The sequence below is a fragment of the Ursus americanus genome, chromosome 10 (assembly GCF_024610735.1).
Source record: "Ursus americanus isolate L20-20 chromosome 10, mUrsAme1.1.p, whole genome shotgun sequence".
Lineage (NCBI taxonomy): Eukaryota > Metazoa > Chordata > Mammalia > Carnivora > Ursidae > Ursus > Ursus americanus.
In genome coordinates, this window is record NC_142136.1 from 72,798,207 (window position 1) to 72,810,854 (window position 12,648).

The following is a 12,648-nucleotide window of genomic DNA, read 5'->3' on the forward strand; positions in this document are numbered from 1 at the left end:
ATTGGACAGCACTGCTCAGGACCATTCAACACTGACGCTTTGAATTGTTGGCTGCCAGGGGAAAAAGGCCTCTCTCAGAAAAGCTTCCATTTCTTAACATTCCTGTTTCAAACAATTAGTTCTACCCAAGCCTGTTTTCTTGTTCTTGGGTGGGGAAGAAGGGGAGGGAGGCTACAAGAAGTAGGCAATGTCCCTTGGCACTCAACTTGGAGACACAGTAGGAAAAGTTCACAAGCTGCTTTTCTACAACATAACAACGACTGCCAATTTTCCAGAAAGGAGAGTTCTATCTTCACTTAACCCAGTCAGTTTTACCTTTTGTGTTTGTGACTTAGCAATTTCTTCATTTTCAGAAGTAACAGAAATTCAACTTGAATGGTCTTAAGCAAAAATGGGAATGTATCGGTTTATGTGTATCTAGAAGTTCAGAGAGATCCCTAGCTTCAGGCAGAGCTGGATCCAGCAGTGCGCTCAATGCTGTCCCCCCCCCCCCCCAGGTTTCAGCTTTTCCTCTGTGCTCTGTTCATCCCAGCCAGTATCTCTCTCTGACAGCAGCCACTGGCAGCTCCAGGCTGACGTCATCCCTATATAACAAACCCAACAGCAACAGTGCTTTCCCTTATTAGTTTCCATAAAATAATCCTTGAGGGGCGCCTGGGTGCCTCAGTTGGTTAAGCATCTGCCTTCGGCTCAGGCCATGATCCCAGAGTCCTGGGATTGAGTCCCACATCTGGCTCCCTGTTCTGCGGGGAACCTGCTTCTTCCTACCGCTCCCCCGCTTGTGCTCTCTGACAAATAAATAAATAAAATCTTTAAAAAAAATCCTTGAACTGATCCTAAGTGAGCTGGTGTGGGTCACCATGTCCATTTCTGAATCAGTCATGGTGGACCCCGACATGAACATCCTGGCTGACCAGTCCTGGCTGGCAGGTCCAGACCCAGAGGTGGTTCAGAGGAAGAACTAAGTACATGTTCCGGAAGAAGGGAAGGGATTTAGCGGCCGTGGCCGGAAAAACAGTTAATGGGTATAGGGCAGGTGGTTGGTGACAAGACGCTCTTGCACCCAGGATGCAAAAGGCATGTTCGCCAGGACTGAGCCGAGTGCGTGGGGCTCGCCTTCACGGCACGGCCAGAAGTCTACACATTTAAACGTGTCTGCCTTTCAGTTTCTATCCTTTGTTACAATCAGGTTGCAGTAATTAAACGACTAAAACAAAACTGATGAATGAATGTGCACTATAGGCACGGACACAGGTCACCTACATTTCCCTTTTCTTGTCTTTAGCCGAAGGAATGCCAAGCGCTGATGACAGCTGGTGAATCGCGGTTCAAAAAGCATTAGATCTCCTTGACAGATTCTGATATCTTACGAGCCAGAGGCCACGAGAGTCACTGAAGAAAGAGCTAACTTCCTTTAAATCCTTTCACTATTTTGGTCTTCTTGGATTCTGGCAACAGCAGCCTTGCTTCACTGTTTATACAAAATAGGAAAGGCCTGGCATGGGCTTAATAGCATGCTGTCATTCTATTTAGTCTAACCTACCCTCTCGTGCCAGGTTATCTTTCCTTGCACAAATCCTTTATCTGCTGGCCTTTCTCCGGCCACTCTCCATCTCTTAAATCCAACAAACCTAAAGAAAGATGTCTCTGGGCGGGAGCGTTACGGTCCCCCGCTGTGGTCACCAGACGAAGCCATTTTCCTCTGCAGATGTGGGGGAGTAAACCCCTGCATAGAATCTCTCAACCCTGCACCGCACATACACATTTCCACATGTTTGGAGAAAGGAAAAGTTCAAAACCACATCAAACATACTCCGTGACCGCGGAGTATAAATATTACAAACAAACAAAATCAGCATGTAATGTGTACTTTAATTTGCTGACAGATATTTAAAAAAATTAACATCCGAATGAATGGCAAATGCCAGCACCACAACAAAACCTTTCACCGAAGAGAAAAATAACTCACAATCAAAGCCGCCTGGCCTCTAATTAGCACACAGCATCCTTGAAACGAGAGGCCAAAATAAAATAAACTGCCAAAAGAAAGAGAATGGTCGTGGTGGGTGGGTGTGTGTCTGGGGGGGGGTGGGGGGCAGGAACTGAAAAATTAGGGCTTTCCACGATATACTAAAAAAAAAAAAGACATTGTCTGAAACCTACTTTCCTGGGGTTCAAGGCCAGAAGACTGCAGCTCAAACACAAAGTATGTGTATGTTTCTGACTCTACAATTATGTTTAAAAAAAATTTTTTTTAAAGATTTTATTTATTTGACAGAGAGAGAGAGCACAAGCAGGGAGAGCAGCAGAGGGAGAGGGAGAGCAAGGCTCCCCACTGAGCAAGGAGCCCACAAGGGGCTCGATCCCAGGACCCTGAGATCATGACCTGAGCCCAAGGCAGACACTTAACAAACTGAGCCACTCAGGCGCCCTATTTTAAAAATTCTACTACACTGCAGGGTAAGTGTCTTCAGATGCAAATTAATAAAAGCAAAATTTTAAGGAGATTCGACTGACACTCAACACCTGGCTTGTACCAAGCATCAGCCTGTGGGCTCTTCATAATGACCAAGGAGTCTAGCAGACTTGGCAAGTCCCAGCTACTCCACTTCAGAGCCTGACCAAGGTGCTGCTGCTTTCTTCCCAAGCCTCCGTATCTTCCCACAGCTGGCAGATTATCAGGTGAGCTAATGCCTGATTCACTGCATAACTGTAAATATACAGCATATTTATATGAAGGTGCATTTGTCTGAGACATAGTAAGTTCTCAATAAACAGTACCTACTATTATTTACATGCCTTCTTTTCTTCAATCTCCCTATTAACTCCAAAGACAGATACTATCTGAGGTTCAGAAAAACACAGTCACAGAGATTACAAACAATGAACTCAACTTTACGTATTTATTAGGCGTTAGGTTAACTGGGTCCAAATCCCACTTTCAGTGCCAGGATTTGCACTGAAGAGGAGAGAGGTTTGATTCCGGTCACTGGAACCCAGACCGCTTCTGTGGATCCCGCCAGGCCTGGCACAGAAGCGATCAGGAGGAAGAGGTGCTGGCCCCATTCCTGCCTGTAGAAAGAATCTGAAATTGCTTTAAGGAGCTCACACATTTTTAAAAATGTACTTTCCCCCTTGTTGGGAAATCAGAGAAAGGCAAACAAAAACAACTTGGCATGACATGTAACAACTATGAAGGCCATGTTCTGAGGGAGCTGTTATTCGATGCCTGAATTTTCTGATTTTAGAGCCCAAGTATTTATAGGCCTGGGAGAACTCATCTTGACATCCCTGATCAAGCGAAGGTTTGATTTTCTTTTCATTATCAATAAAGAATTTTTGGTTATAGTTTTAAAGCATTTCAGTTCTAGTGATTGTCTCTGACAGGGATTAGTGTGGGGAGCCTTTAAGGATGGCAAACACACACGAGTGGGGGACCCCTGGATGTGGGTGACAAGAGTTAGTGATACAGGAGAAACCAGGGAGTCCTTCTTAATTTTGCTTATATTGTTACTTATTCAGATAATAACGTCATCCAGAAACACAGAGAGTCCATCCTATTATTACACAAAATGTACAGGTTTAAAGGCCAGAATGAAAACTGGACTTCAGCAAATAATTTGGCCAAATTCAATAAACAAGAAAACAATACGAAGAAGATGCCAGAAAGTTATTTCAAGCCAAGAAGGAAGTCTCTGTCGATGGGACTTTCTACCTTATCCAGTTGGCCACTCTTCACACAAGCCAGGCACAGGCTTGTGAAGTACATTATCTGAGGAAAATAGGACCTACTCTATTCAATATGACTGTGTTAAAGATAATTCCAATAAGCTTACAGTATTCACGTTAGGTGTTTCTGGGATGTTATTACCTAAAGCACTAATAATTGTGACATTAAAGTAATTCTTTACCAAATATTTTATTTATTTATTTATTTATTTATTTATTTATTTATTTATTCATTCATTCATTCATTTTTAATTTAAATTGTACTCACTTAACATACTATTGCACTATTGGTTTCTGGAGAAGAATTCAGTGATTCATCACTTACATACAACACCCAGTGTTTATCATTCCTTAATATCCATCACCCATCTATCCCATCCCCCCACCCACCTTCCTCCATCAACCATCATTTTGTTCTCTATCATTTAGAGTCTTTTATGGTTTATTGCCCTCTCTCCCTCCCTCCCTCCCCTTCTCATATGTTCATGTTTTCTTTCTTAAACTCTGCATATGAGTGAGAGCATATGGCATTTGTCTTTCTCTGTCTGACTTATTTCACTTAGTATGATATACTTTAGCTCCATCCACGTTGTTGCAAATAGCAAGATTTCATTCTTTTTGATGACTAATATTCCATTACATATACACCACATCTTCTTTATCCATTCATCAGTCAATGGACATTTGGGCTCTCTCCATAGTTTGACTATGGAGAACATTATGGTTGATAATGCTTCTATAAACTTCCGGGTGCATGTATACCTTCAAATCACTATGCTTGTATCCTTTGGGTAGTAGTGCAATTGCTGGGTCGTAGGGTAGCTCTATTTTTAACTTTTAGAGGAACGTCCATACTGTTCTCCAGAGAGGCAGCACCACTTTGCGTTCCCACCAACAGTACAAGAGGGCCCCCCTTTCTCTGCATCCTCGTCAACACCTGTTGTTTCCTGTGTTGTTAATTTAGCTATTCTAAAGGTGTGAGGTGGTATCTCACTGTCGCTGAGCATTTTTTCATGTGTCTGTTAGCCATCTGGATGTCTTCTTCGAAAAAGCATCTGTGAAGATCTCCTGCCCATTTCTTAATAGGATTATTTGTTTTTTGGGTGTTAAGCTTGATAAGTTCTTTATAGATTTTGGATACTAACCCTTTATCCAATATGTTGTTTGCAAAAATCTTCTCCCATTCCATAGGCTTTCTTTTAGTTCTGTTTATTGTTTCCTTTGCTGTGCAGAAGTTTTTATCCTGATGAAGTCCCAATAGTTCATGTTTGCTTCTGTTTCCCTTGCCTCTCGCGATGTGTCTAATAAGAAGTTGCCACGACCAAGGACAAAGAGGTTGCTGCCGGTGTTCTCCTATGGATTTTGATGGCTTAACAGTACCATACTGTCTTGATGACTACAGCTTTGTAATATAGATTGAAATCTGGAATCGTGATGCCTCCAGTTTTGTTTCTCTTTTTTAGGATTGCTTTGGTTACTTGGGGTCTTTGGTGGTTCCATACAAATTTTAGGATTGTTTGTTCTAGTTCTGTGAAGAATGCTGGTGGTATTTTGATAGGGATTGCATTAAATGTGTAGATTGCTTTGGGTAGTATAGACATTTTAATGATATTTGTTCTTCCAATCCATGAGCATGGAATGTTTTTCCATTTCTTTGTGTCCTCTTCAATTTCTTGTTCTAAAGGTTTTGGAGTACAGATTTTTTTACCTCTTTAGTTAGGTTTATTACTAGGTATCTTATTGGTTTTTCGTTTGTTTGATTAGTTTTTGTTCTGTTTTTGTTGTTGTTTTTAACCAAATCTTTAAATAAATCTATAAGCACCCAACTTCGAATATTGTATAATATGCAATGTTAAGCCTTAAGCCTCTTTTTTAAAAGCACCTATTTCGTTGCTTGACTATATGCTGAGGACTATAAAAGAAACATCCTACCGTCTACGTGTGGGTGAGGTGCCTTTCCTGTGCACCCGCTACTTACAGAGGACAGACAGCACACACATGGGTGCTCCTTGCAAAGCTAGCATGGATGTAGGGTGGAGGGGACTTCAAGGCTGGCTTCATTTCGTGGCTCAGCAATCACACAAGAGACTCTGGTTGTTTTTTGTCTTTAGAGCACATGTTTCATGGCAACAGCAGGATTCTGGAGAAGGCTTTCCTCCACGTGTTTGAACTGCTCTGGCCATCAGAGTAGCGACTACAAGGGAAGGCCATCTCTTTGATGGACTTCTTTCAGGAGCAAACATGCTTCCATCTCAGAAGCCCCCAGCGAATATCTCCTGTGTCTCCTGCAGGGTTTCTGAATCACTTACTGCAGCAGGGGCCAGGATCAAGCTCTCTCCTAGAGTCAGGGGTGGAAATGACTCCCCAAAGGTGCTGGGCCTCTTACACAAGGTCTGGTATTTGCCAATGAACTGGGCCCCTTCGGAAAGGGTGGTGGAGGATGGATGCTGGGGGTAAAACAACCATGTCCCAACCAGGAAAGTTAACCCGGGAAAGTCCCCTCCTGGGCCTTGGGCCAGCCTACAGAGATGTTCTGGAACCCCAGCTGAGCAAAGATGGTGGCCGATGGAGCCGTGACCCTCTTCCCTCTCTTATCTCCCAGAACACATGCCACTTGGAAACAAAACCCCCTCTCTTTTACATTTGGTGTGGAAAATACCTGGGCCTGAGATCTTACCAGGCTGTGAAGTCCAGGAGAAAGCAGTCGCTTAGGGAAGATGAGTAGTGGATCGCTTTGACCGACAAGGGCCCAGCGACAATTACTCCTCCTTCTGTGTACTTTTAGTCCATTGGGATTTGCACTGTGTATACACAAGTGTGGGTATAAAATTCAAACATAAACCCATTCCTGTCTTTAGGATAAAAAAAAAAAAAAAGCCTGTCATATGCCAGAAACTGGCTGGAGCCTGGAGCTTGGCACTGCACAGAGTTAGCAGTTTGTAGGCTTTGAAGTGAACGTTTTTTCCCCCTCTTTTACTAGCAATGAAAAGAACGTTAAAGGAAAAGCACCAAAGTTGATGAGGAATATTTTTCCATGGTGAACGATGTAATGTCTTTCAGTATAATTCTCTATTTAGAAAGCGAGGTGCCTTAACGCAGTCACTGGCGGTAACTGACATGTCTTACATAACCACTGCCCAGGAGACGTAAATCATCTGTGAATATTTTAAATATACCATCTTCTCCTAGAACACTCTGCATGACTCAAACTCTGTGATGGAGTAATATTTTAGGTGTTTTGGAGCTGTGGTTCTCAAACGTTTAGGGAGGAATAGCTTGGAGGTTTAATAAAATTCAGAGGTTGGGGCTACACACCCAGGGACTGCGGTTCTCTCTCGCTGTGTGTGTGTGTGTGTGTGTGTGTGTGTGTGTGTGTGTGTGTATTGCAAGAACATATTTTCTGTTTGGGGAGGAGGTGTTTTTTAACAAGCAACCCAGATGATTCAGATGCAGGTGGTCACTGGACCTTACTGAGATACATCACATCTAGAACCTATAAAATGTTAAAATTCTTTGGCCAAAAGAATTAGGAGTTGAAGTCACAATATTTCTATTTATAAAAGCTCAAAAATAATTGGTTACTCCAGAAAAAAGAGCAGGCGTGTTTTCCATTTCCCTCGGGTTTTCTTATTATGTCGGTACCGCATTCCTCTGAGATAATGAGGGTAGGTAATACTATTCTGACTTTGCTGATAAGGAAATTAACATAGGCTAAGTGATTTACCAAAGGTTACAGAGCTAGTTGGGGCAGGTCTCTAGGCTTTTACACAGACGTTGAATGAGATGGCATCCCCTCAGACACTCCCCAAGTCAAAAAGCCTTGAGAAACACATGAAGAAAATAGAAGTATGTTTCCTGATCCGGTTTTAGATAAAGTTTTCCTCATCTCTGTAATCGAATGTTCCCCTTCAGCAGGCAACTCCGAGCTAAATGAAGTTTGTAATTTTCCACCTTCAAGCACTGGCTTTGGGGACCCATTATGGAGACACTTGTAACCTACCCATGGTTATGCTATGGGGAGAAAGAAAAACAGATGGTCCCCTATGGAAAAACCTCAGCACATATTTTCCCTGGTAGGGGGCTTTGGCATTAGCCAGGATAGACACAACTTAGTTTTTAATTCGCTTTAGATCTAGGTTGGACCTAGAAAAATGGAAAAACAAGGTGTCTCTTAAAATCCCACAAATGTTGTGTATTTTCAGGAAAGGGAGTCTACAGAAGACTTCTTTGATTTCAGAAACTTCCCCTGGGACTTCCGGGCTCACTGTCTAGTTGGGTTTTGTGTATCATATCATGAGGTGCTGGAGGGAAGATAAAGACCCTTTGACAGTGGAAAATCACTCTCATCTAGAGCCTTCTCCTGCTTTGCCCTCGAGGGAAAACCTGCCTTCTCCCTCATGAGAAAAACTCCAGATATAAATGGACGAGACAAAGAAAGAAATATTTAACCAAATCCGTTAGGAAACCCCAGCAGAAACAATGCATCTTTTCAACAGTTTAAGATGTTCTGAATAGACGGGATGTTTTGTGTGGGGCGTCTGTCTCAGACTCCCGAGTGAGAAATGCCGTTTGCCATTAGACACTAGTTTAATTCCAAAGCTCAGAAGAACCGTGTTCATTTGCCAAAATCCTATTGCTCTGTGAACTACAAAAAATGGTTTATACAAGTCACTAGAAACATATCATCATCATCATCATCATCATCATCATCATCATCATCATCATCGAAACAGTCTTTTCCCAGAGTACCCCTCACACTTCAGCATTCGCCAACTATCTCAGCTCAGGCTGCTATAACAAAATACCACAGACAGGTGGCTTATCTACCACAGACATTTATTTCTCACGGTACTGGAGGCTGGATGTCTGAGATCAGGGTGCCGGCGTGCTGGTGAGGACCCTCTTTTCGGCGCAGACATCTAACTTTTCATTGTATCTTCAACAAGTTAGAAAATGAGTGAGCTAGCTCTCCAGCCCCTTCTTAGAAGGGCACTAATCCTCTTGAGGACCTAATTACTTCCCAAAGGCCCTACCTCCAAATACCATCACACTGGGGGTTAGGGCCTCAATATGAGAATTTGAGGTGGGGACACAAACACTGAGTCTATAATATCAACCTAGAACCAGAGGAATGACCGTGGCTAGGTACTATTTTCAATAGTACCCCCAAGGAGCCCTGTTCCTGCCTGTACCTGAGCCCAGCTCCCATCTTTCTTCACAATAGCCTGTAATTCCTTCTGAGGCAGCAAGAAGTCTTTGGGAGACCTCCGGCTAGTTTTGGCCACTCTCCATGTAAGGGCTTCTTCAAAAGTGTTCAAAGAATGAACAAACCGTTGGGCAGCAGACACCAGGTGAAAGAGTGTTAGGTTGGCTCTGACACTGTTTTCTGACACCCTGTGCCCACTAAGAGGTCTCCCCTGGAGGAAGACGAGTCGATCATACACAGCTCTTCACACACACAGCAGAATAGCCACTCAGAAGTTCTGTGACATGAAAACTACATCAATCATCTCATTCAACGTCTAATGAGAACCTCAGTCTCAGCCAGCTATGTTTGGTTTCAAAACAACGTCATTTGCTTCATGCAAACCAACCAACCAACAAGAAAGTTAGAACGACAGAAAATACTTAAAAAGTAAAAAAAAAATTATATCAAAGTGAAATGTGATTTGACATTGCGATTTATTTGCTTTGAGATGGTTGGAATACCTCGTTAAATGTGTTGGAAAAGTCCCCATTGACAGAAATTTCACCATTAAGCCGAGCCCTCACACCACACAGACCAGTGTCCAACTTGGATAGTGACTACGTGGCACGTTAGTAGTGTCTGCTTGGCAGATCTGGCCTCTCTGCCCTTGGAAAGTAACTTGTTGCTTGGGGTGACAGTCAGGAACCAGCCTAGCTCACGCACCTCCCACCGGAGTTGCTGCTGCACGTGCCCACAGAGGGGGCGCACTAGAGCATCTCTGATGAGGGCCCTGGGAGGGGCTTCCAAAAGAACGGGTTTCCTTGGCCTGTCACACACAGACTGATTCCATTCTGCCAACTGTCACTCTCCTCTCACCTAAGAAACTGTCTGCAGCTATCGGCTGTTGTCCTGCACCATAAAATTCCCGGATAGAAACAGTCAGGAGGCCACACCTGCCCTCGCCCACACCTCACCCAGAAGGACGAGAACGAGAAGCAGATATTCTAGGCACCACAGCCTTGCCAAGTGATCATCGTTGTTGTGAATACTTGTCTTGGTTTGTTTTTTGGTGATGAATCACATTGCTTTAAAATATAACCGATTTCCTTAAATTCTCTACAATCTTGATTCATTCAATGTGCTATAATTTCCGCTATCACTTGCGTTTGGAAAAGAACTGGAAAGTGTGTTACGGGTTTGTCCTCATTCCTTACAGTGTAGCTGCATTAGGGGACATGCATGCCTACTTCTGTAGCACATGTCTGACCCGCCCAGCACCCGCACTTGAGGAGGTCTGGGACACCGTGGGGTATGTCGGCTACTGATTTGCCAAGGGAACAAGGCAAGCGGTGCCACCCCTAGATTATCTCATATGACACAGCTGCTGCATGTGTATTTAGAGTAGACCCAGGAGTTTGGGCATATTTCTGCAGAGCAAGCAAGGCTAACATAGTAGCCACATGTGCCGTGCACAGGCCTGGTCCTAAGATATGCATTCTTGGGGCAAGAACACCAGTGCAAGCCCCTGACCCATAGGCCTTCTTTTCTCATCCTTGGTTCTGTTCCATACCATGAGCTGTGGGTATATAGATGCAAATATCCAACTGGCCCAATGAATGTGTCTTGCAATTAGCTGCCCCTTGGGCCAAGGGTATTCACAAAGCTTGGATCTGGGGAGAGGACCAGCAGGCCTGGGAAGTAGGCTTTTGTGGCTATTGGGGAAGGCAACTCAAGATCCTAGGAGCCCAGGGAACAGACTAGAAGTAGGGTTCTGGTTCTGTGTACCATGGGCTTCTCACCCTGTGAAGAGGAACATACCCAGCCAAGGCCGGCCAGCTCAGAGGCCTCCAAAGCACAGAGCCTGGGGCAGCCACTTGCTGGGATCTTAGGGCAGTGCTGGATATGGGCGGGCCCTAAAATGGGGGTCTGTGGGGTGAGCCTGGAGTGTCTGGGCCTACTTAATTTATAAAATGAGGTGGTTCAGAACCTGGAATTGTCAAACTCCTCTCCAGACCTAATACTATAGGGTCCTATGATCCAGCTTGTCACTGTTGATGGCTCAGTCTCAAACACTGGGTAAAGATAATACAAAAGAAAAGAAAATAGTAAAAAAATTCAAACGAGTGTATAGGTCTTCAATCTCAGCCTCTCTAATTCAAGAGATGAACAATGAGATATTCTGGTTAATCAATGATCTGGCTAATGGAGTTGTTAGATTTCTCTTTCACAGGTGACTAATAATCAGAACATAATAATACACTTAACCTCATGACTACCATCAACATAATCATTGGATGGTGAACAACTCAAAACATCTCCAGTTTTCCAAGGGCCACGAACTACCTAGACACATCAGAACTGTGTGTAATTAATACACAATTCATTATGGAAATGTGGACGTGCTGGGTAGGCCAGCAGATTTAAGTTGACAATCTCCAATAGTTAAAATTTCAAATGCCATTTCTGTGGACAAGGCAACCTCTTCCAGGTTCTCTGATTTGGTCTGTTTCCCTCCTGATGAATTTTGATGGAAGCAGGCCATACCAACCTCTCCTAAAGTTCATCGGTGTCATAAGATACAGAAAGCCCACACACAGAAAGCATCATTGTCATGAGACAGGGAAAGCCCACTCACAGTGAGGAGCACTGACCTGTCCTTTCATATCTGGAGCAATGGGAATGGTGGGCCAGATGGTTGAGTAGACGCCAAAAAACACCAGCCAGATCAGCATGCTTCCCCAGACAGCCAGATGACTGAACTGCAAAAGGAAACACAGACTCAGGCAGGGCTTCTGTGTCCAGGCCAGCTTTCTTCATGGAAACAGTTTGACTAGTCACCTGTCATTAGAAAGTGCCATCTTGTAATTATCTTGTCTTAGAATGTTACACAGTGAATTTAAGTAGCTGGAGGCCCCAAACTACCCTGAAGATCAAGGTGCTTTTGCTGCCTCAGCAGATTTTCTCCTAGATCCATCGCACAGTTTTAGCTGGACCCTTGCTGGTCTTCACCAGTGTTTGTTCCAACTTGGAGCTACACAGACCAGTTCTTCTTAATCCAGTAAGAAAGCACCAGATGGACAAAAAGAACAAGATGTTCTTACTTATTGTTTTGAGACTCTGATTATTCTTTTCATTTTCCAAAGACCTTTTTACAAATCTGGGCTGGATATTACATCTTAACAATCCTTTAAGCATCTGCTAAGTTGTTAGCTTTTTCTCCCTTGTCCTCTGAATATGATGACCCTTGACTTCTTCCTTTCTTCCTTACTCCATAATATAATCCATCATCAAAGTCTGTTAGCTTTTCAAAAATACTACTTCTGGAATCCGTTCATTTCTCACTACCTCTTCCTGTAAGAGCCCAGGCCAAGCCACCATCACCTCTTGTCTGAATTAACTGCCATTATCACCTGATGGATTCCCTACTTCCACAATCATCTCCAAACTCCTCCCTCATTTTCCCAGCACAGAAGTAGGAGCCTATTTAAATGGCAGTGATAGACAAACACGAAACACGGGTTATGATCTTGAAATGTGGCACGTCACCAAAATGTCTAAAATTGGGGAATGATTAAATGGCGGGATATCAATCAAACTTAATACTCTTTAATCATGAACAAAGATTTTGTAGAAGTATACTTTAAGGTGTGGAAAATGTTCATGATCTATTTTTAACTGAAAAAAAGATCACAAAACTATATGCTCTGTAAAGCATTATCTTATTAAAAATA

The 12,648-nt window shown here is 43.3% G+C and overlaps 1 protein-coding gene across 2 annotated transcripts in view; it reads right to left on the minus strand.

Moving 5' to 3' along the window:
- ATP8A2 (ATPase phospholipid transporting 8A2) overlaps positions 1-12,648 on the minus strand; it is a 564,765-nt gene that overhangs the window by 126,908 nt on the left and 425,209 nt on the right. Inside the window, exons 33-34 of one of the 2 annotated variants that reach the window (XM_045797081.2) lie at positions 11,569-11,676; positions 2,509-3,072 (exon numbers count right to left, since the gene is read on the minus strand). In XM_045797081.2, the coding sequence (XP_045653037.1) occupies positions 2,914-3,072; positions 11,569-11,676 (267 nt within the window). In that variant the 3' untranslated portion in view covers positions 2,509-2,913. Of the gene's footprint in view, positions 1-2,508; positions 3,073-11,568; positions 11,677-12,648 lie in introns of those variants that run through there. The other variant, XM_045797080.2, reaches the window with a different exon arrangement.